This window comes from Macaca mulatta, chromosome 13 (assembly GCF_049350105.2).
Source record: "Macaca mulatta isolate MMU2019108-1 chromosome 13, T2T-MMU8v2.0, whole genome shotgun sequence".
NCBI classification, from domain to species: Eukaryota; Metazoa; Chordata; class Mammalia; order Primates; family Cercopithecidae; genus Macaca; species Macaca mulatta.
The window spans coordinates 25,340,169-25,365,497 of NC_133418.1; the positions used below are offsets into that span (position 1 = coordinate 25,340,169).

A 25,329-nucleotide genomic window follows, 5' to 3' on the forward strand; every position below is an offset into this window, starting at 1 on the left:
CCAGGGACCCCATGAAACCTAGCTAAGCCCACCCTACTTGCCATACACAAGCTGCCCTGAAACCTCCAGTGTGCCGGTACAACCACCCCTGGGCACACCCCTGCACGGCCCTGCCTGGCAGCCTGCTCTCCTTTGGAACTGTGAGTAACAAAAAGCTCTGCCTTTCATCTATTTCAGAGTCTTTGTGTTGTGTCCACTGCCAAAAGAACTTTTAAATCTTATAAAACAATTGGCATTGTGAGCAGGAGGGCATGGCCATGGCACCGACTCATGGGCAGCTTTGTTGGGGACTGCTCTTGGCTAGTCACTTGGTTCCAGGCCACCTTGAGAGGGCTTGGGACAGAACTCAAGCTTGCACAGGGCTCAAGCTCAGCCCTGTTGCGTCCCGCTATGCCTGCCGTCAATGATCAAGTCTCTCCCTACCCAAATTTCCTCAACATTCATTCAAAGTGAACAGAGCTAACTGGCTAGACTCCAAGACTAAACAGTAGCCCAGAGTGAGGCTTACCCTAGGGCAAGGAGAGTGATGGGCTACTTGAGCCGTTCTTCCCGGGGTGAGGCATTCTGGTGTGTGTGGTGGAGGCCTGTCCTAGGAGCCCGTCACTTCTACAGCGTTTATCATTATTTGGAGTAGAATCCCGGCTTGTCTGTGCCTTTTGAGCAACCCCGACGGAGGATGGTGTTGTCTGAGTTTCTCCACAGTAGAGAAATGAAACCCTGGCCTCATTGTCGATGTAGCTCAGGTGGGGGTTGCAGCCTACCTGTCTCCTTTGCTGCATACCTTGCTGCTGTCACCAGCAAACTTCATGCACTCTTGATCCCTGCCACTACTCCTTTTAGTACCCTTGGAGACTCCTTCCCTGCAGACACTTTGGCAGCCTCCTCCAACCTCCCAGAGTGTCTGGACCACCTATGCTGGCCATGAGTTGCCCAGGGGCTTCTGATGCAAAAAAACTGCCCTTCTTGGCTCCATGCTGTACACCTTAAAGAAAAAATTGCTGGCCACATACTGGGCTCTTCTGAAAATAGAGGCTCTCAGAGACCCTGAGCCTATGGGACTCCATGCCCAGCTGCCCACTATTCTTTGGGTCATGAAAGCAGCATCCCAAACAGCTTGGCACAGCTAATAAGGTCTCATTGATATTATATGGAGCCAAGTCTGTACCTTCTCGTCTACTTTACCTGCAGAAAGGTGGCCTCCCCTGTCCTCAGTCCCTTGTAAGATCACCCACCTCAAACCCCTTGGCTACCTGGAAGTCTCTTGGATTAACTGAGTGAACAGCAGTAAGAGTTTGTAGACTGTATAGATGGCACTGCCAACCCTCATAAAAATGAGGGCATTAAATGGAACGTTGCTGCTTCCCACCCCTTAGCCAGCACGTCCCTAAGGGATGCCTAATGGGACCCAAGAGCCAGCACGACTGGCCAAGCTTCAGGCGGTCATCTCAGCATGAGATGGTCAGCAAACGGCCTCAACTGCACATTTTTATGAACTGTTGGGCTATTGCCTAGAAGTTGCCCCTACAGGATAAAACTCTGGGACTCTCTTGCCTCACAGCCGAAATATAAATCAAAGTCACACAGTCTTCATATATACTAAGGCCGCAATACAAGGCCTCACCAGAAGGCCCACCCCTTCCAAATTTCACACATTACTGATAGTGACCAAGACACACATTTCACCTCTCATAATACACAAGGCTAGGCTCTTTAAAAGATATTCAATTAAACCTTCATTTAAACAATAGGCTCCAGGTAGCCAGTTTAATGGAAAGGCCTAACAGATGTCTCAAAGGACTCTTTTTTTCAGAAACAAAATGAAAATAAACTCCAAAATGGGTCTCTATCTTGCCCCAGGTCTTAATCTCTCTTAATTCAAGGCGCCTTGATCAACTCACAACTCACACTGACTTTTAGAGCCTTCCTATTGCCTTTGCCTGTGTTTAAAGGAGTATACACTAAAGGCCTCCATGTATCTGAGGACTTATTATATAATGAGGCCCCTTAAAAATGTCTCTTCCATCTTTATGGATTTTTTATCCTGCCCCATCTAATAAGGGCTGAAGGCCTGATAGATGGCACATACTGTTCTGGGAACCACTAACCACAGATTGTCTCATGGGTCAGACAGCTGCCCATCTGGAACAGGACCCATTTCAGCTTATATTTCTACCACTCAAAACTCCTTCCTTCATACTTGTTTTGTAAAGGATGGATAATTAATCCAGACTCTCCCTCTAACTCCCTTTAGGGAATTTTAATTAGTTCCCCAGAACCCTTCCCATAGACAAGTAGACTACCAAAAACAGAGATTTTTAAAACTCTCCTTAGTAAATAAAAATCACATTCTGAGCTAATACCATATCCCAAGATGATTAAACCAGACAACCCCACCTTGGTAATAATATATGTCAACACTGGACAACAAAAGCCCGTCAAGGGCAGCTACACACCATTTGTGTTGATTGTTGGCCTTGCTACAACTGGTCTATTTTCACAGTTTTGCAATCCAGAGGTTCAAACCCTCCTGATGTGGCATGGTTGCAACTAAACATGGCAAGTGCCGAGGCCCACGTGCCATTCCAGTGAGTTTAGCTAATACAAGCCCTGCAACCCAAAGGTCTTGCTGGCTTGCCCATCACCAACCAAACTGACAACTGAGGAAAGGGTCATAGAGATTGGCTAAATTGGAAGGCTTGCCTACAGGCTAATGCTGCAGCTCCCATCTCAGCCACAGATATTTTAATTGACAAACAATCTGACACCCTATTAACAGCATGCATCTGGCCAGGAACTAGCTCAAGCTTGTAACGCCCACACCTTGGGAGGCTGAGGCTGGGGAATTGCTTGAGTCCAGGAGTTTGAGGCTGCAGTGAGCTATCATCACATCACTGCATTACAGCCTGGGCAACAGAGTGAGAATTTGTACCAAAAATAAAATAATAAAATAAAATAAACATCCAATAGGGCCATATGATTTTAAAACCTTTTGATTATTCATAATGTTGCTTGAACCCTTAAATGAACTAGGTTCCTGCAAGGGTGATCAACTTAGCCTGGCTTGCCTGGGACTTTCCTGGCTTTAAAACCCAAAGTCGGCCGGGCGCGGTGGCTCAAGCCTGTAATCCCAGCACTTTGGGAGGCCGAGACGGGCGGATCACGAGGTCAGGAGATCGAGACCATCCTGGCTAACACGGTGAAACCCCGTCTCTACTAAAAAATACAGAAAACTAGCCGGGCGTGGTGGCGGGCGCCTGTAGTCCCAACTACTCGGGAGGCTGAGGCAGGAGAATGGCATGAACCCGGGAGGCGGAGCTTGCAGTGAGCTGAGATCTGGCCACTGCACTCCAGCCTGGGCGACAGAGCGAGACTCCGTCTCAAAAAAAAAAAAAAAATATATATATATATATATATATGTATATATATATATATATATAAAACCCAAAGTCTTGCATCCTGGGAAGCCTCTCTGTCCAGGCAAACTGGGATGGTTGATCACCTTACCTGGGACTCATGCTTGGCCACTTAATCTCCAACCACAACTATTTACCTATTTTACAGCGAGGTGATTGGAGGAGCCTTGTGTTGACGTTAGAATTGTGAACATGGTGACTTGAGCTGTAATTTTGTCTCTGGGGCCATGGGATTGTTTTCAGTCCCTGGACATAGGACCCTCATGGACCCCATCTCTTTCTAACCTGTAGGTGCTGTGGGCCTCTGCTGTAGGCTTGGGCATGCCCTTTCTGGTTAGACAATGAGGACGGACAGAGCATAGAATAGCCTCCTGGTCCTGGTAGCTGCTGCGCAGAAAATGGTCCTGAACCTTACGGTGCTCCTCCTTTCTGACCTCGGGCAGAGGCCATCCTACAGACAGGAATTTGGAGTCCCAGCTGGAATAGGGTTGGTGCTCCACCTCTACTCCTTGGTTCTAGAAAAATCAATCCAAGAGTCAGGCATATTGTACAGCACCCATTCCCCATATAGTCATATAAGTGTCTGTTTTCAGTACAAGATAGACCCTTTTTCCACTCTGTCCCATGAGGGCCAATTCCCCCATTCTCCAAGCTCCCCTGAGAGAGGCAAAGGCCCCTGTGAGAAGCTGAGCTTTGAGGGTATCCCTGTCCTGGGAGAGCCATTTTGTATCAGTGGAGGCAGAAAACACCAACTGGGGGACAAAAGAGATTTAAGTGGGCCTGCCTAATACAGCACATTAATACATGCGGATACAACGTTAATCTAAAAGAGGCCCTGTTCATAGATAACTGTGCAGCACTAAAAGCATCTGAAATTTTAGTCTTCAATTTAACTCTGGAAAAGAGTGAAAATAATTATACTACCCATTTCATAAGATCATTTAAATAATATTTGTAAATGTGGATTGCTTTGCCTGACACAAGATGAAAACTCAATAAATGGTGGTGGTGGTAAGGGTGATGGTGGTGATCATAGTGGTGGTAGTCATGGTGATGGCGGTGGTGATGGTGATGATGGTGATCATGGTGGTGGTGGTGATAATGGTGGTGGTGGTGCTGATTATGGTGGTGGTGGTGGTGGTGATGGTGATGGCGGTGGTAGTGATGATGGTGACGATGGTGGTGATGGTGGTGGTGGTGATGATGATGATGATGGTGGTGATGGTGGTGGTGGTGGTGATGATGGTGATGGTGATGGTGGTGGTAGTGGTGATGATGGTGATGGTGATAATGGTGATGGTGGTGGTGGTGGTGATAATGGTGATGGTGGTGGTGGTGGTGATGATGGTGGTGGCAGTGATGGTGATGGCGGCGGTGGTGGTGATGGTGATGATGGTGGTGGTGGTGGTGATGCTAGTGGTGGTGGTGATAATGGTGGCAGTGGTGGTGATAATGGTGGTGGCAATGGTGGTGATGATGGTGATGATGGTGGTGATAATGGTGGTGGTGGTGGTGATGATGGTGGTGGCGGTGGTGGTGGTGGTGGTGATGGTGATGATGATGGTGATCATGGTGGTGGTGGTGGTGGTGGTGGTGATAACGGTGGTGGTGGTGATGATGGTGATGGTGGTGGTAGTGGTGATAATGGTGATGGTGGCAGTGGTGGTGGTGAAGATAATTGTGGTGGTGGTGGTGGTGATGGTGATAATGATGGTGGTGGTGGTTGTAATGATAGTGATGGTGGTGGTGGTGGTGATAATGGTGGTGGTGGTGGTGGTGATTATGGTGGTGATAATGGTGATGGTGGTGGTGGTGGTGATAATGGTGGTGGTGGTGGTGGTGATTATGGTGGTGGTGGTGATAATGGTGGTGGTGGTGATGATGGTGATGGTGGTGGTAGTGGTGATAATGGTGATGGTGGCAGTGGTGGTGGTGAAGATAATTGTGGTGGTGGTGGTGGTTGTGATGATAGTGATGGTGGTGGTGGTGGTGATAATGGTGGTGGTGGTGGTAGTGATTATGGTGGTGGTGGTGGTGATAATGGTGATGGTGGTGGTGGTGGTGATAATGGTGGTGGTGGTGGTGGTGGTGATTATGGTGGTGGTGGTGGTGATAATGTGATTGTGGTGGTGGTGGTGATGATAATGATGGTGATGGTGGTGGTGATGTGGTGGTGGTGATAATGGTGATGGTGGTGGTGGTGGTGGTGATAATGATGGTGGTGGTGGTGATAATAGTGGTGGTGGTGGTGGTGGTGGTAGTGATAATGGTGGTGGTGGTGGTGGTGGTGGTGATAATGGTGGTGGTGGTGGTGGTGATGGTGGTGGTGGTGGTGGTGGTGGTGGTAATGGTAATGGTGGTGGTAGTGGTCATGATGATGGTGGTGGTGGTGCTGATGATGGTGATGATGATTGTGGTGGTGGCCTCATTACTGCATGTGTTGGAACAGAGCTGGGACTAGAATGTCTCAGTGTCCCAGTTCCCAGTGCAGCCACCTCCAAACCTGGAGTCTCCAATCAAGCTGAGGCCACTCAGCATGTCCAAGACACCCACTCCATGTCTCAGGCTGTGGCTATACCATTTCAGAGGCAAGAGACATCAGGACAATCATGCAGCACTTGGCTATGGGCAGCCACAAGATGGAACATATTGGGTCCAACTTCCTCAACTCTCCCCTGTCGAACTACAGAATTTTCAAAGTTTTTCAAGGAGGTAGACATTTTTTCTTTCTTTTCTTTTCTTTTTTTTTTTTTTTTTTACTCAGTTAAGTCCTGCTGTGTAAAGAGATAGATTTTTGTCTCCTTTTCTCTTTTTGTTTTAGCTAAAATCACCCTTGATAAAGTTTTATGTTTTAAGGATCAAGGGAAAACTCCTATACTCTCTGAGGTTTGCTGGAAAACCATTTGACAAAAGGTAGATTAATAGGAGAAAAAGGCATACAAATTTATTTTAAAGTGCATAGCATGGGGGAATTGCAGAAGAACTACTCAATAACGCAGTGGGGTCTAGACACTTATCTAACTTTCTTCATAAGAGAGGGAGGAGGTGGGGAATGCAGGTAATTCTTTTTAGGGGCAATGAATGAGTATTAGGGAGAATGAATGGACCTGGGGGACAAAAACTAAGTTGTAAATGATTCTCTTTGGAATTTGAATGAGCCTGAGAGACAGACATTATCTTGTGAAAAGGTCTAACCAGGTATGGGATTTCAGGGAATGAATGGAAAGCAATTGCTGTCTCTGGTGGATCCAGTCTTTAGGCAGAGAGGTGAAAAGCTTCATCCAGCATCTGCTTGTCTCCAAAATATTCATCATACTAAAGTGCCATATCTTGGGGTAAAAATAATTTGTTTTGTTTTTAAAGGTAAAACAGTGGAGAGTTAAGATTTGTTTCCTTTGAGCAAAACTTGCAGAAGTAATGACCTAAGGATATTCACCAAACTCACATTTCCAGGCACAGGCTGGCTTCAGGCCAATGCTTCCCAGTTTTCGGGTGTGGACTTGCATTCCAGAAGCTGCCTTTTGCAAGTTTGGTTCCATGGTCCAGTGCATTTAGGAACTGCTGCCCACTGTGTCCTCTTTTGAAGATTTGTGAAACCCATGAAAAGATGTTCAAAACAATTAGTATTAGGGAAACACAAATCAAAACCACAATAGATAATACTTTACACCCACTGGGATGGTTGTAGTAAAAAAGACAGACAATAATAAGGGATGGCAAGAGTGTAGGGAAATTGGAACTCATGTACATTGCTGGTGGAAATGTAAAATCATGCAGTTGCTTTGGAAAAGAGTCTGGCAGTTCCTCTGAAAGCTAAATGCAGAATTACTATATGACCCAGCAATTCCACTCCTCTGTATAGACCCAAGAGAACTGAAAACATAGGTTAAATAAAACTTGCTCATGAATGTTTATAAGAATGTTATTTATGACAGCCAAAAAGTGAAAACAACCCGAATGTCCATCAGTGCATACATGCAATAATGTGGATGAACTTTGAAAACATTAAGTTAAATGAAAGAAGCTGTTCTCAGAAGGTCACACAGTAAATGATTCCATCTATGTGAAATGTCCAGAATAGGCAACTCTATAGAGGCAGGAGGTAAATTATTGGTTTTCAGGGGCCAGGAAGGAAGGGGATGGGAAATGGCTACAAACAGCATGAGGTGTTTTGGGTGGTGATGGAAATGTTCTGCAGTGATATTGGGATGGCTGCACAACTCTATACTAAAAGCCACAAATTATTTACTTAAAGTGGGTGAATTTTATACTGTACAAATTATATCTCAATACAGATTTCTTTAAGTCTTCAAGAAACCCTCTGGTAAAGAAATCAGCCTAATCCAGCCCTGAACTCATCTGACCATCAAAGTTTTCCTCACATTGACACCCTGAGAAACTGGTATTCTGAAGAGTATGTTTTAGGAAAAACTGCTTTAGACCATAGGAGTTTGGCAAGAGGAACTTTGTTTCTGTGAACACATATTTGGCACGTCAGGGTACACCGTTTTATATTTTATTTATATTTGATGTGTCTATGTCTTGTCTTCTTGGTGGCTTTATAAACATTTTGGGGAGGGAAAGTATGATTTTTTCTCTTTGAATTCCTACTTCTCACCACCCATAATGTGGTGCATACATAAATATCTGTAAATATGCAGTTAGAACTTTGCATCACTAATGAGTTAATTAAACTAGTCAACAAAGCCAAAAATATGTATTAAGTGCCTTCAAGTGCCAGGCATAGTTTTTGGCACTGGGGATACAAAAATGAGGGAGCTTATGGTCTAGTCTGAGACCAGGCCAGGAGCTGTGTAGTAGAGGCACCTCTCCCTGGGGTGTCTGAAATCATGTACCAGGATATGACCCTTTTAAACCGTGCCCGTGGTCTCACTGCTGTGGGCAGCGGTGGTGATGTCAATGTTTGCTCTTCTCGGGCTCCCTCCATGCCACTGAAAACACGGAAGTGCTTTTACCTGTCCAGAGGAGGGGCAGCTGAAAGGAGGGAAGTAGGTGGTCCTGCGCAGGCGCAGCCTGTTTGGAACCTTCTGTGCCTACACTGGACCACCCATTTCCCTCCTTCCTCCTTCCTTCGGCTGCCCCCTCTTCTGGACGGGTAAAAGCTTCTCCCATCTCCTCCTGGACTTTCTCACAGCTGTAGGCTTCCATGTTCCCAACCTCTATTATTCAGAGGAGTTCAGCTCAGCCACGTCTGTGCCAGAGCTTTGACGCCCCACCTATCAGCCACACAAAGGGCCCTGACATGAATAAGGCCTCCCTCACTGAGGATCCTTAATTTTTTAAAATAATTACACCTCTGCCATAAAGTCAGTGTCCTGGCCGCCAGTCACCAGGCAGAACCTACTAGACTTCTCTAAAATAGATACTGGGGCCTCCTTCCTCAATCATGGTCAAGACCTAAGCTTCCTTCTCAAAGGCAGGCAGTCCTGGGTTTTATGGCAAGAAGTGCTTCCTATGTGCAAGGTGCCCTGGGGAAGGGCTGAGTGTGGAGGGCCGTGTGTGAAGGTCTTTAGGATTTCAACTGAGCTGCCTTTTCTTGCAGTTTAAGAAGAAAACAGCCAGCTGTTCCCTCCTTGTAATAAATGTCTCTGCATATTTGAAGACAGTAGTTAGGTCATTCTTGAGCTTTCTCATCTCCAAACAAAACTGTGGCCCCTGTAACCTTTCCTTTGGCAAATTGTAAGGCCCATATGCAGAGGAAAAGCAAAACAAAACCATCTGAGGAGGAGGGCGTCCTATCTCTAACCAAGTGTCTATTTTCAAACGCGGTCTGCACTCGAGTCTTTAATTACATGTAAATTCGGTAGCTTCAAGTGTCTGAGCCAGTGGGAGACCAGGTGCTGCTCATCAGGCCCCTTGGACGTACTCATGCTGCAAGGCTGGATGATAGTGCTTGGCAGAGGCTAGGATTTCTTCTCTTCGCATTCATTTTGGGGCATGAAAATGGCCATCCGTGAGTGACCCAGGAGCACAATCAGCTGATGCTTCCTGCCCAGGTCCCCTGAGAGTAGGATGGGCCCCAACAGCCTTCAGAGAGGTTGAAGAGCCTGCTAGGAAGGCTGCCCTTGGCCTCCACAGAAGCCAGCAAGAGTGGCTTTCAGATGTCCCTGGTGGAGGCTGGTAGCCTCATCCTGCAGCCAGTGGCTTCCAGATGTCCCTGGTGGAGGCTGGTAGCCTCATCCTGCAGCCAGTGGCTTCCAGGGCAGGCTTCCTGATGCTGCTAACTCAGAGAGAGGTGCCCTGCTGAGCGCCTGCCCTCGGTGGCGGGGGTTGGGGGAGATGGGTTCTGATCACATCACGTTTCTTCCCATGGTTCTAACTCCTTTCCCACGTTTGCAGTGTGTTATCTTGGTGATACAGACAAGAGGCAAGGAAATACTGAGTAGAGAGTCCTTAAATTTGTGGTCCTGGAAGCTATTGTAAAGGTAAGATTTTTTTTCCTCCCCAAGTCCTACCCATCCTGAATTTTCAAGTTTGCAGGGTCTCTAATAATCTCTCCTCCTCTTCTTTGAGATAATCTCCCTCACTCTCCACTCTCCAATGTGGCACCCGTAAAGTCTCTTCCAGGGATCTGGGGCTGCATTCCAGGGTCTCTTTGCTCTGAGCTGTCTGAGGCCTCAGACTGTCGTAGTAAATCAAATGGCAGGGATCTTCTCCAACATCATCCTTCTTCCTTCTGCTTTCCTATGAGGGCTGCAATTCAACGTGTGTGTAGAGGACTCTCTGCGTGCAGGGTCTCAAGGAAATTTCCAATTTGATGGAGGTGAAGAAGGGAGAGAGAGACTAAAAATTGCTTGATGGCCACCATGTGCCACGTGCTCCCAATACAGTCTCAAACTCATGACATCTCCCAGCCAATGGATTCACCCCCTTAACCAGTTCCACCTGGAGCTCCATCTCCCAGACACGCAAAGGCCATGTTGGGGGGGCTTTGGAGTCAGCTGCCTGCCGTTCCATCTCAGATGTTACCGTGGGAAAGTTGTTTAACCTCTTTGAGCCTCAGTTCCCTCACATGTAAAATGGACCTATACGTTTCTCACATAGGGTTGCCCTGGGGCCAGGATTGCCAGATAACATATAGAATGCCTGGTATAAAAGTTATATGGGACATACTTATACTAAATATGTCCCCCAAATTGTTATAGCTGTAAAATATTATGGCTCCAAATCAAATGTCTGAACTCTATGAAACAGAGCAAAAACCACAAACACAAAGAAGTAATAGGGTCAAGAGAAAAGAGCATGCACTCGGAGAGCAGACATCCAGGAACACCATCTCTGCTCTGTGTAAGCCAGGCTGCCACTCTGATAATTAAATGATGCTGTGCCTCGCTGACTCCTCTGTGCCATAGGGACCTAAAGAAAGGCCCTACCTCCCTCACATGGCACAACTAAGTACTTTAAAAACATTAAAAGCATGAAAACAGTATGTTTTACTCTCTATTTATCCAGGATGGGCCAGGAGCAGTGGCTCACAACTGTAATCCCAGCACTTTGGGAGGCTGAGGTGGGCAGATCACTTCAGGTCAGGAGTTCAAGACCAGCCTGGCCAATATGGCAAACCCTGTTTCTACTAAAAATACAAAAATTAGCTGGGTGTGGTGGCAGGCTTCTATAATTTCAACTCCTTGGGAGGCTGAGGCAGGAGAATTGCTTGAACCCGGAAGGCAGAGGTTGCAGTGAGCTGAGATTGCACCGCTGCACTCCAGCCTGGGTGACAGAGAAAGACTCCATCTCAAAATAAATACATATATATAATATGTATTTAAGTAATTATATATATAAGTTATATATATAATTGTGTATATATAAAATATAATAAATATAATATGTATTTAATAAATTAAATTAATATAATTTAATAATATGTATTTATATAAATATAAATACCCAGGATGTGTGTAGTGATACGCCAGTAAGTTCACAGGGTGTCACTTTACATCCCTCCCTCCTGCACCAAAAAGCAAACTCATCCATCTAAGAGCACTCAAGACTGTATGAAACCTTTACAGAAAAATCTAACCTGTTCCTTCTAATCATCAGGACTGCACTGAAACCATCATGGAGATTGGCATCTTTTTCTATTTCTGAAGACCTCTGGGGAGGCAGATTCTACAAACTGCCTTGCAGCTGATGTGCTAGCACAATGTAAGCTAACTTATACAGTCAGAGCCAAGGAGGGCCTCCAGAATGCAGTCCAGCATGGTGTGCACTCATGGAGCCCTGACATATGGCTAAGGAACATTGTGAAAACTCAGGCCATCCCTCTCATCACTCCTCTTCCTTTTAATTGCAATTGACCCTTCAGAAATCAAGTACATTAAGGGGGAGGGAAAAGAAGAATTTGTGCTAGTAAGACACTCTGAAGAATGTAAAATAAATAATACCAAGCTCACAGAAATAGAATAGGCAGAAAGAAGGGGATGAAGAGGTAGAGGGAAGCATTTTTCCTCCTAGTACATAGTAGGTCCTCAATAAACATTTGTTAAATGAATGCATTCTTAGCAAGGACAATTTCCTTATCCATATTAATCAGAAATGTTTTCTTGATACACTATTTGGAAGTGACCATACTACAGCTGATTTAATGGTAAAGCCATCAAGTCTGCATTTCATCCTTCTACCTGGTTACTGTCTCCAAGAATCTGTTCTCTATCAACACAGCAAGACCCTTGACTTAGAGCGCCTCATATCCACAGCAGGAATAAAAGGAGAGGAGAAATAGGAAAGAAAATCAGCCTAACCTTCCTTATCTAGCCCTTTTCTAATTCATCCAGGTACCTTTTCCAATTCTTCACAAAGACACTATGTAAGTTGTCAGAAGATTTAGCTGGGTTACACCTCTACGTTTCCAGGATTTGAAGAGTTATGTCAATATAGAGACCAATTTCTGGACCCTGAATAGCAAATCCGAAATCACTCTAAACTGGTGATTGTCAATCAGGATGGTTTTGCTCCTAGGGGACATTTGGCACCACCTAGAGACATTTTTTAAAATTGTCACAACTGGCGGTTCTTATTGGCACTTAGTGGGTAGGGGCCAGGGATGCTGCTAAAGTGCCTGTAACACACAGGACAGTGGCCCACAACAAAGAATCATCTCAGTATCTCAGCAAAGAATCAGGTCAATAATGCCACAATTGAGAAGCGCTGTGCTAGATTCAAATCTCCTCTACAGTGTCTTCTCAGACCAAAGTCTTACCTATGACAACTTATAGTAACCTATCTGCTTTGGTGTCCACACCTTAATTTACCAAGTCAACAGATCCACCAAATTCCGTACAACAGATGTACCAAATGCCTGTCGCTCTCTGCCAGGCATGCAAACAAGGAAAAAGCAACAACTTTCCTCAAAATAAAACCACAGAAGTAGTTAGAAAAGAAAGTGCAAAACAGAGAGTATCTTCTCAAAGAAATAAAGCAAACAAAAAATCCAGAAGGTAGCCAAGCACAGAAATGCACATAGTGTTTCTGTCATTTCTGAGGAAATGAGTTAGAATTATGGATGGCTCAGGTCTCCTGGGTTCAATCTGAAGTCTTTTTTTTTTTCTTTTTTTAGGGAAGCTAATAGACAAAAAATTGAGAAAGAATGGGTGGAGGCAGTTTGGTTTAGTATGTTCTCTGGAACACTGTTGCGTTTTCCCCATAGAAAGACTTTACAAATGGTAGTTCAGTTCCAGGTAGGCCCAGAAGAGCTTACTGAACCATAGTCCAGCTGAGGTGCCAAAACCACAGGAGTCTGGGGATACACAAGCCCTGAGCTTCCTTGGAAGAAAGAAGGACAAAGAGATTATCTGTTTCTTCTCTCCTCAGACTCTCTAAGTCCCCTGCTCTACACCACCTCTCTCAGAGGTAAGAGTAATCCTAGAACACCTTTAACTAGTTTTTTTGTTCTAATTTATAAGTAAAGTACATACAAATTAAAAATCTGGTCCTGGAAAAGAAAATCCCACCTCAGACCCATATCCCCAGGTTCTATTCAAAGAGACAAAGTCACTGTTTATTACATTTCTTCCAGAAATACTCTCTTCATATACTCAAACGTATGCATGCATATATCACCTTTCAAATTACAGGCAGAAATGGAAGCATGAAGTCTGTTGTGCACTTTTTTTTCAACTTATTTTAAGTTTAGAGGTACACGTGTGGAATGTGCAGGTTTGTTACATAGGTAAATGTGTGTCATAGTGGTTTGCTGTATAGATCAACCCATTACCTAGGTATTAAGCCCAGCATCTATTAGCTGTTCTTCCTGATGCTCTCCCTCCCTATCCCCGTGACAGGTCCCATTGTGTGTTGTTTCCCGCCCATATGTCCTTGTGTTCTCATCGTTCAGCTCCCACTTGTAAATGAGAACATGAGGTATTTGGTTTTCTGTTCCTGAATTAGTTTGTTGAGGATAATGGGTTCCAGCTCCAACCATGTCCCTGCAAAGGTCATGATCTTGTTCCTTTTTATGGCTGCATGGTATTCCATGGAGTATATGTACGACATCTTCTTTATCCAGTCTATTATTGATGGGCATTTGGATTGATTCCATGTCTTTGCTATTGTGAATAGTGCTGCAGTGAATGTACACATGCATGTATCTTTATAATATGATGATTTATGCTGCTTTGGGTATATACCCAGTAATGGAATTGCTGGGTCAAATGATAGTTTTGCTTCCAGATCTTTGAGGAATCGCCACACTGTCTTTCACAATGGTTAAACTAATTTATACTTGCACCAACACATATAAAAGCATTCCTTTTTCTTTGAAACTTCTCCCACATCTGTTGTTTCTGGATATTTTAATAATTGCCATTCTGACTGGCATGAGATAGTATCTCATTGGGGTTTTTTATTTGCATTTCTCAAATGATCAGTGACGTTGAGCTTTTCTTCATATATTTGTTGGCTGCAAAAATGTCTTCTTTTGAGAAGTATCTGTTCATGTCCTTTGCCCATTTTTAATGTTTTTTTTTTTCCTTGTAAATTTGTTTAGGTTCCTTGTAGACCTTGGATATTAGACCTTCATCAGGTGGAAAGATTGCAAAAATTTTTCCCCATTCTGTAGGTTGTCTGTTCACTCTGGTGATAGTTTCTATTGCTGTGTAGAAGCTCTTAAGTTTAATTAGATCCCATTTGTCCATTTTTGCTTTTGTTGCAATTGTTTTTGGTATTTTTGTCATGAAATATTTGCCTCTGCCTATGTCCTAAATGGGATTGACTAGATTTTCTTCTAGGGTTTTTAGTTTTGGATTTTACATTTAAGTCTTTAATTCATCTTGAGTTGATTTTTGTATAAGGTTTAAGGAAGGGGGTTACAATTTTCCACATATGGCTAGCCAGTTCTCCCAGCACCATTTATTAAATAGGGAGTCCTTTTCCCATTGCTTGTTTGTGTCAGGATTGTTGAAGATCAGATGGTTGTAGGTGTGCAGTCTTATTTCTGAGTTCTCTATTCTGTTCATTGGTCTATGTGTTTGTTTTTATACCAGTACCATGCTGTTTTGGTTACTGTGGCTCTGTAGTATAGTTTGGAGTTGGGTAACATGATGCTTCCAGCTTTTTTCCTTTTGTTAGGATTGTCTTCACTATTTGGGCTGTTTTTTTGTTTTTTTTTTTTTTTTCAGTTCTGTATGAATTTTAAAATAGTCTTTTCTAATTTTTTGAAGAATGTCAATGGTAGTTTAATGGGAATAGCATTGAATCTATAAATTACTTTGTGCAGTACAGTCATTTTCATGATATTGATTCTTCCTATCTATGAGCATAAAATGTTTTTCCATTTGTTTGTTTCCTCTCTGATTTCCTTGAGCAGTGGTTTGTAGTTCTTCTCAAGGAGGTCCTTCACTTCCCTTGTTATCTGTATTCCTAGGTATTTTATTCTTTGTGTGGCAATTGTGAATGGGACTTCATTTATGGTTTGGCTCTCTGCTTGCCTGTTGTTGGCATAAAGGAATGCCAGTGATTTTTGCGCATTGATTTTGTAAGTTGAGACTTTGCTGAAGTTGCTTATCAGCTTAAGAAGCTTTTGGGCTGAGATGATGGGGTTTTCTAAATATAGGACATGTCATCTGCAAACAGGGATAGTTTGACTTCCTCTCTTCCTATTTGAATACTCTTTATCTATTTCTCTTGCCTGATTGTCCTGGCTAGAACTTCCAATACTATGTTGAATAGGAGTGGTGAGAGAAGGCATCCATGTCTTGGTATACTTTCTTTTTACCCATAAATCTACCTTACTTCTTTAATGGCTGCAGAATATCCCATGGAGGGCCTGACATTGTCATCTGAGAATCTGACACGATTGACAGTTCATTTGAAGCCTATCTCTTTTTAATTCAGATAGCTGGGCTCTGAATTAATAGAGATAGGCTTCAAATGAACTTTCACTGCTTGTTATTAAATAGTCCATGGGCTTTTTCTAGCAATATTTTTATCTTAGCTGTCAGAAAGCTCTGTATGAAATGTTATTCTCGATTACAATCTTAGGACCCTGGTGCAAAGATTTATGTAATTATAATCTTAGGACCCTGGTACATAACTCCTTTAAAAATTTGTATTCTAGTTTCCATATTAATTCTTACTTAAATTTTTTTATTTTAGGTAAAATATAAATCAGAAATAAAAATACAATGGCTTATCAATTAAAGCTCTAATAATGACCTATATGAATTATTTATAGCATAATGAAAGCCGCTAAATTACTTGCATCTTGTATTTATTTGTTTCTTATTTATTTATTTATTTATTTATTTATTTATTTTTTGAGACGGAGCCTCACTCTGTCGCCCAGGCTGGAGTGCAGTGGCGGGGTCTCGGCTCACTGCGAACTCCTCCCCCCGGGTTCACGCCATTCTCCTGCCTCAGCCTCCCGAGTAGCTGGAACTACAGGCATGTGCCACCATACCCAGCTAATTTTTTGTATTTTTAGTAGAGAGGGGGTTTCACTGTGTTAGCCAGGATGGTCTCAGTCTCCTGACCTCGTGATCCGCCCGCTTCGGCCTCCTGGAAGTGCTGGGATTACAGGCGTGAGCCACTGTGCCCGGCCAATTACTTGCATGTTTAGGAGGCAAAGCTGAACAGAAAAATACCATGTTGTCTACAATATGCATAACCTATGCAACTATACCATTATTCACCTTAAAAAGCTTACATGCATTCTAATGGGAAGATGATTATTTATGGTATATATAAAGAAAAATAGTTTATAAAAACACCACCATCTAAATTCAAAAGTTCAACCACATTACTAAGGGATTTATATAAAATATAGACTCTATATTTAAATAAATATAAAATGTCTTGAAAACCTTGAAATATTTACTAAAATATACTATAAAACAGGGCTTGTAAAGTCATCCCTACAGAGGCAAGGGAGATGACCTGAGGAAGTACCTAGGTAGGCACAGTAGCAGAACGGAGACCACACGCCTCATAGAAAGGGGCAACCTCTGCACAGCATCCTAAACGTGAGATAGGCTCAAGGGACACCAGATTGGATTCTTGAAGAGAAGCCTGGAATCCAGATCTGTGCGTGAGTCTCCTAAACCTTCCATGTTGAGACAATTTATAGAGGCAAACTAAACATATGTATGGGACACATTTAGACTATAGACCTTGTATTTTTATATTTGCTATGGATATGTCTCCAAGCGATTATATATAAAGCAAGTATTTTCATGTAAAATACTTCCTTTCTTTAGTTTCAGATTTTTTTTTCCAAAACAGGCCCAAGAATGCAATAAAAATTGTTACTAAGAGTCATAATACCCACTTTAAGCACTTTTACAACATGCATGCATTTATAATTTATGTTTAATTTTCCCAGACTGTTCATCAAATGGATAATTAGTTCATAGGACTCCTGCAACTATATTATTAAAATAATATTAAATTACTATTCTAGTTTCCATATTGTTACCTAATTTTTTTATTTTAGGTAAAATATAAATCAGAAACAAAAATACAATGGCTTATCAATTAAAGCTCTAATAATGCCCTATATGTGTTCTCCGTATTCTTATTAACTTCATGGTTTTCAGCGTTTAAAACTGCTATCCTGATTATGCCATAGTTCTATGTACTTAACTGACATACTGAGGCAGTCCATAATAGAGCTTCAGCTTTAAAAAAAGGTTTAGAATTTTTTACTATTAGAATTGAGAGAACCCTGCTTTTAATAATGATGTATTGACCTAATCACCAGAATGATAACAAAGAGACTCAAAGTCCTGAAAGAGTCAGTCTCTACTTATTGAAAGAGTACCCAATAGTAAATTTCTAACGACCCTATGAATGGCAGTGAATAAGTGATGGTGGCAAAGAAAAGGTGTTATTTTTCAGCTGATAGATACTGCAAATAATAGTCCTTTTAACTTCCCAACCACAGAAGTAGAGACAGATAAAAGTCAGGCTAATATTATTGGAAAGGAGAAATTTAAAGGAAGCAGCGCCTATCATCCAACTCTTCTACAGATTTTTTACGTTTTTGAGATATGGGAATTTACCATACACTTATCTATTCAGTAGTTCTTAACCAGCAGCCTATCAGTGTCTCAAGAAATTTGTTATTGTTGTTGTTGTTGTTGTTGTTGTTGTTGTTGTTAGAGACAGTGTCTTATTCTGTTGCTCTGGCACCACCATGCCCAGCTTCAAGGAAATATTTTACAACATACATGTCCAGTAATATTTAATAGTAAATATTAGATTTACTATATTAAAATCATCAGGGGATATCCTAGACTTAGAGATTTGCTTTTAATTTCCCCAGGTTACTGTCATGCACAATTCTAACTGTGGACTAGCACAGTTGATAATCACTTCAGTCTCATCTCTCACCCACATGGCAAATGCCCTTTATCATTTGGGATTTGGCCGAAAAGAGGAAAGAGCAAAAGATAGAGCCGTTCACTGAAAACTCCATTTACTTTTCCTGGGTAGGGGTAGAGAAGAGACTAGTAAACTCAAAATCCAACTTGATTTTACTATTTATAAGCTCCTTATCTCCCACCTGCCCATCAAGACATTGTGGACTTGAGAGTAGAGTTTAGATGCTTATCTAAGTGGCTGTTTCTGCCAGAATTGAATAATATCCATTAATTGTGTGTTCTTCTCTCTGCTGAACTGTGTGCCACTTCATCGCCTCTATTCACTGCCAACCTGGTTTCCTCAGAGTCCTACCAAAACTGATCCCCAGGCAATTTTGTAACTCATAAACTCTTGCCTAAAGTAAGAATAATTATCCCCAAAACTGAAGAGATCCTTGTCTCAACATATAAATAGAAAACAAACCACAAAACACACAAAAACCCTCTCCACAGTATTTTCCCTCATTACCTAATTTCCAAATTAGCTTGTGCATTTCTGGTTGCTCTCCTTTTCTTCATTTTTCCCGCTTAAGCCTTTCCACAGAGGAATCACTTTCAAATGAAATCACCTTCACATACAATACTTGTCAATAGCAGCAAGAAGGACATTTATTGTGAAATGCTTTAATTTTCTTTGAAATTTAAAATAAAGCCTATTAATAAGGGCAAATTTTACTTTCCTGTGTCACTTCACACTGATTAGAAAAAAAGTAACTTAGTGGAAAACCACTTAACTATTCCCTTTCCCAAATTCAGTTGTCATGAATTATAAATTTATTGTAATTCATTTGTTTTTATAATTATTTACCATAAGTGCATGAAAAAAAGCTGTACCCTATAATGCTTCTTTAAAAGTTCCAGTATTTAAAGTAAAATCTTAGACAGTTAAGGCATTTCAAAGTATTTTCATTCAAGGAATATTTGAGCTTCCAAATATGAAAAATAGACTCTAACATGTGTCAACGTTAAAATAAACGTATTTCAGATAGTTTGAAAATAACGTTGGTTGATCTATACCTTGCTGCATTCTTCAATATCTGTATCATGTAAAAGAATTTTTTCTATCATGGATGTATCTTCATTATACACAGCATAGTGTAGAGCAGTCCTTCCATAGAAATCCATAATATTTGGATCGGCACCATTTTTCAGCAGAATAGTTGCACAAGCCTCCTGCCTCAGTTGTACAGCCTGTCAGTATTAGACCGAGAAACATGCAAATACTGAAAAATCAAAATAAACACTCCATATGATTTACTAACTAGTTATACAGTGGCATCCAATGAGATAAGTTCTTTTTATTCTATGTACTTAAACCAAATCCATCTTATGCTCAAAGAGTCGGCTACTATATACCTTGACGAGGGGTGTCCTGCATTCACGGTCGTAGAAGTTAAGCTCACATCTTCTGGACACCAGGAGAGATATGACTTCCAGTTGGCCAGTGGCACAGGCCAAATGTAGGGCAGTCCTGTGAGAGTGACAGGACTTTTTAAAACAGGTAACTGTAAGCATTAATTAGCGTGTTATTTCTCTGTCTTCAAAACAAATATTTAATTTTCTTGTGAAGAAAGTACAACCTTTGTTAGTGCTTATTACTCACCACATTAATGAAAGAGCAGGCTATTTAATAGAAAAAGCTTGACTTTTGGATTCAGTTTAATTGGGGCTTAAAATTTACTTTCAGCTCTGTCGCTTAGCTATTATTTAGCCTTTCTTTGCTTCAATTTCCTTATCAATAAAATATATGAGAGAATAGTAGCTATCCCACAGAACACTGCAGTGATGCTTACATAAGAATCCATGTACAGCATTTAGAACACTTCCTAACACAAATAACAGCTCAATAATTTTTAGATATTACTTCTTATAAAGACATTCTAATTAAGTAAAATGATACAATCATATCTATATTGAGGTATCCATTAAAGATTAGATGTATCATTGTATTTCCATCATTCTCAGATGCTCATTTTCTCACTATTCTCTTATATAGTAGCATCTCCTGACATTAGGATACTGTTTACAATTCATTATATATTACAATTATAACTGGCAACATTTTAAACATTATCTTATTGATATATAAAGTAATGTGGCATCACCCAATCCATGATGCCTTACATTAAGTACATAGAACAGGCAGTTCTACTCATATAATTGGCACCTAAATAAAGTACTGTGGAAATAGAAGGCAAAAATAAAAACAACAAATTTTTAAAGCAAAGTAATTCTTACTTCAATTTTCAAAAAAGAATAATCCAAAGAAAACTCAGTATTCAAATGAATGGGTATGGCTCATTTTTTTTCAATACCTATAGAATGTTATATAAATTAGGTATTTGCAATGATTAATAGTAAATTTGAGACTGTCGTAAGTTTTTGAAAGGTCAGTTAAAGGTTATCTTTTACTATTTTCTAACTTCAGAATTGCTTTTGTTTCAAAAAAAAAAGAAAAAGGAATAAAAGATCCAATTGGGATTCAGTCCTAATGCTTCCATTTTAAATCTCTCAGCTTGCTCAGGCTGGGCAGCTAAACATGAAGTTGTTAAGGGTGGAAGAGTCCTGAGAGATGGTAGAAAGTGTCTGCTACATAATAGGTATTCAGATCATGCTTGATGAATAACTGGATTGAAAGAATGCATACATACAATTGGGGAGTTTATTATGAAAAAAACTATAAATTAAAGCAGTGCTTTTGGAATAGTGATAATCACTTATATTTGCTCGTTTTCATTTTCATGAGGACACTGGTAAACTAAAATGATTAATTTAAAATTGTTTGCATATATGTAATAAAACTATAATAAAAACATATTTGTCCACTAAAATCTATGCATAATAAAATAATCAAGCACATATAAAAATATTCCCTCTACCTCTGAAGAGGCTAAAAGTTCACAGAAGATACCAATAAAAAAAAAAATAAAAATAAGGCCAGGCACAGTGGCTCACACCTGTAATCCCAGCACTTTGGGAGGCAGAGGCGGGGGGATCACCTGAGGTCAGGAGTTTGAGACCAGCCTGGCCAACATGGTGAAACCCCATCTCTACTAAAATATACAAGAATTAGCCAGGCATGGTGGCGCACACCTGTAATCCCAGCTACTCAGGAGGCTGAGGTGGGAGAATCACTTGAACCTGGGAGGCAGAGGTTGCAGTGAGCTGAGATCATGCCACTGAACTCCAGGCTGGCAACAGGGCGAGACGCCGTCTCAAAAATAAGCAAACAAACAAATAAATAATAAAATGAAATAGAAAGTGACAATTATTTTTTCTGTGCAAGATTTATATTTCCTCTTTTCCCAAGGATAATTTCATTAATAAAAAACATTTACTAGAAGTTTTAAACATACTGATCATTTACACATCACAGATAAGAAAAAAATCACAATATACCTTCCAGAAAAGAAGAAATGCTATATTTTGTACACATATTTGGCTTACAAACACCATAGACTGTGTATATGTATCATCAAAGTACATCTTCACACCTCATCATACATCTGTATCTACTGACAGCTGCAAAGGTCCCCTATTGTCCCATCCTATGGATGCAGTGAAATTTATTGGTAAATTTATAAAATTTATAAAATCCATTATAAGGGGTTTTCCAAATACATTGCTATTTTAAGCAGTGCTGAGAAAAATAAATTGCATGTATCTCTATTTCCTAGAGATATTTTAGTATAATGGAATTGATGGGTGAAGGGCACATACATTATTTTAAAGTGTAATACTTACCAACAAATTTTCTATTTGAAAAGTCATCAGAAACGTAAACTTTAAACAGCAGTATATGTACTGCTACTCTTTACCCTCACAAACTTGTGGATAGAAAACAGTGTTTCAGTATTTCATTCCTTTTTTTTTTTTTTTTTTTTTTTAGATGGAGTCTTGCTCTATTGCCCAGGCTGGAGTGCAGTGGCATGATCTTTAATTTTTTGTATTTTTAGTAGAGATGGGGTTTCACCGTGTTAGCCAGGATGGTCTTGATCTCCTGACCTCGTGATCCACCCACCTCGGCCTCCCAAAGTGCTGGGATTACGAGCGTGAGCCACCACGCCCGGCCTCCTTTTTTAACTTAAATAACTTCTCCTCCCAGGAGCACTAAACATTTTTTCATATGTGCATAGGTTGCTTGAATATCTGAAAAAAAAAATGTTTTGCTCTATTTTAAATGAGTTCTTATTGATTTGAACAATTCTCTGTAAAATGAAAATCACTTTTTTATCTAATATGTATATATACATACTGTCTTTTGTTAATTTTTTTCTTATAAACAGGTTTTAATTTTTTATTTTGCTAAATCGACCTTCAGAATGTGTGCTTGTGATATTTGTAGGAATATAAACATGTATCAATATAAGTAGGCATTTGTGTTTTTTCTGTTACCTTTCTTATTTTGTGCATTTAAAATGTTTAATCTACATTCCATAACGAACTTATTTCTGTGACATAAAAATCTAACCAGTTTTCTCCAAATAGTTAGCAGGCACTTCATTTATCAGTAATTCACCTTTTCCTACTAATATGAAATGTCACCATTATCGAATTCTATTAGATTGGTGCAAACACAATTGCGGTTTTGCCATTACTTTTAATTGCGGCAAAAACCGCAATTGCTTTTGCACCAACCTAATAAATTCTTACACATATTGGGGTGTTCCTGGATTTTCTAACCTGTTCCATTCACTGATTTGTTGTTTCAGCTGTTAGTAAATAACTTGTGGAAATTAAGCACATTTTCATATCTAGAAAGGCAAGTCTTTCTGACTCCATTTCAAAAGTTTTGTTACTGTCATCACAATAGTAAAAGACAGCACGAGTAATTTTAACACTCTGATAACTTTATTTGGATTATGTAAAATTTAAAAACACAGAAAGAGCTCAGAGCTTTAGAAAAATGTGTCTTTCTGTTCAAGAACACAGACCACCTTCCCACTTCAAAGTTTCCCTCTAAGGTCCCTCAGTGAAAACCATATTGACATAGGTGTCTATTGATATAAAATAAATATTGGATTTTATCCAAAGAATTTTTAGCCAGGAAGTTGATATATTATGGAAATGATTTCTCTCACTATGCACCTTTCCATAATGCATGTAACATTATGCTTTAAAATGTGTACATTAAAAATAAAACGTTGTACATGCTGAATTTTATTAATGAAATCACTTTAAAATGATTTATAAAGCAGCAGCATGCTGAGCGATTGGAAACCAGCTAAAGTTTTGTTTCTGTTTTGCTGCTCATGAAACTGGCCTGGGTGCTCGCCCCCGCCAAGGTTTCCACATCCCAGGTGCAGCTGAGCCTGCCAGGGAAGAAGGTCCAGCCCCTTTGGTGACAGGATTCGCCCCCCTCACCTCTGTGCCCCTGTCCCCCACCCCATTCACCCCCACACCCAGTCGTCTATCCCATTGAACCGTCACCCCATCTCCCCACCCCACACCATCCACAGAAAACCAAACTCCCATTTTTAAAACTATCAGATCTCATGAGACTCATTCACTATCACAAGACCAGTGCAGGAAAGACCTGCCCCCATAATTCAATCACCTCCCACCAGGTTCCTCCACGACCTATGAGAATGGTGGTAGTTACAATTAAAGATGAGATTTGGGTGGGGACACAGCCAAACCATATCACTTTCTGTGTGTCACTTGAGCTTTTTTTTTTTTTTGAGACTGAGTTTTGCCCTTGTCACCTGGGCTGGAGTGCAATGGCACGATCTTGGCTTACTGCAACCTCTGTCTCCTGCGTTCAAGCAATTCTCCAGCTTCACCCTCTCAAGTAGCTGGGATTACAGGTGGCCGCTACCACACCCAGCTAATTTTTTGTATTTTTAGTAGAGATGGGGATTTCACCATGTTGGCCAAGCCTCCACCAGTTCCCCCAGCCCTGGGACTGACAAACTGTGAGTGAGACTCATTCATGGACTGTAACTCCATTTAGTGGATTGTTAACCAGCATTAAGAACTGAAGCCATAATGGTTCACACCTGTAATCCCAGCACTTTGGATGGGAGGATTGCTTGAGGCTAGGCATTTAAGGCCCACCTAGGCCGTAAAGTGAGATCCTATCTCTAGAAAACATTTCAAAAAATTAAATCCCAAGTATTCATTCAAGCTGAGCACCTACTCTCTCTCTCTGCCAAACACTGGCGATACAAAAATAAACAAGACAGACATGGCCCCTACCTATGGAGCCTGATGCGTAATGAGGGCGATAGAGAACAGCCAAGCAAATCTGTAACGGTGCTGTGCCTGTCACGATCCAGTAGGAAACAGAAACCATGACAGGTGCTTCACACGGAGGGGATTCAACACAGGGACTTGTTGACACAGTCGTTGGAAGGCTGGATGAACAGAAAGAGGCCACTGAACAATCCAGAGAATAATAAGCGCTCACAGCAGCTGCCGCCCACCCCCAGAATCAGGGACAGAAGGGCAGCGACACTGATGCTCAAACCTATAGATGAAGCTGTCCCTGCCTTGCCAGTGCTCAGACCAGTGTGGGTGCTGGGAGACAGTGGTCACCCTAAAGAAAGGGCACTGGGACCCTCATCTCCAGCTGCTGCTGCTGATTCTGGAAAGACAATGGCAAGACCTGGAAAAGGCAGCAGGAAGTTTTCCCCCACTTCTCTCCTAACATCCCAGCCTCCCTCCAAGTCCTCCCCTGCCAGAACCTAGCAAACACCCAGTCACGGAGGGAGCCCACACCACACAGCAGAGAGACGTGGGGAACCACCTGGCCTGGCCCCTCATCCCTGGCCACTCCGGCCCCTGTCGGAACTTCCAGCCCGGGTCTTTCCCTGGCCGTCCAGCAGGACCATGAGCAGCTGTCCCTGAACCAGTGGCCTCTCTCCGCTCGGCCAAGACAGACAACCAAGCACACTGTCAGAAGGTCAGCCCACTCGGAGGGGTCCACAGAATTGACGGCTGCCCTGAAGGAGCCACCGGCTGCTGGCATGGAGCCTAACAGAGAGGCCCGGGTAGTCTGACCCACTGGACCCAGGGTGAGCCCCAGATAAGGAGCC

At 41.6% G+C, this 25,329-nt stretch overlaps 1 protein-coding gene and 1 long non-coding RNA gene across 2 annotated transcripts; one reads left to right on the forward strand and one right to left on the reverse strand.

The window, feature by feature from the left end:
- Positions 1 to 8,526: 8,526 nt before the first annotated feature.
- Positions 8,527 to 13,397, forward strand: LOC144333721 (uncharacterized). The gene is made up of 3 exons (XR_013402660.1): positions 8,527 to 9,387; positions 9,774 to 9,859; positions 11,478 to 13,397. It is a non-coding gene; the product is annotated as an uncharacterized LOC144333721 (long non-coding RNA).
- Positions 13,394 to 25,321, reverse strand: LOC701027 (uncharacterized). Its single transcript, XM_015112821.3, has 2 exons — positions 19,649 to 25,321; positions 13,394 to 19,483 (listed from the first exon to the last, which is right to left on the reverse strand). The coding sequence occupies exons 1-2, from the start codon at positions 19,805 to 19,807 to the stop codon at positions 19,304 to 19,306; spliced, it is 339 nt and encodes a 112-aa protein (XP_014968307.2). The 5' UTR covers positions 19,808 to 25,321; the 3' UTR covers positions 13,394 to 19,303.
- Positions 25,322 to 25,329: the final 8 nt, after the last annotated feature.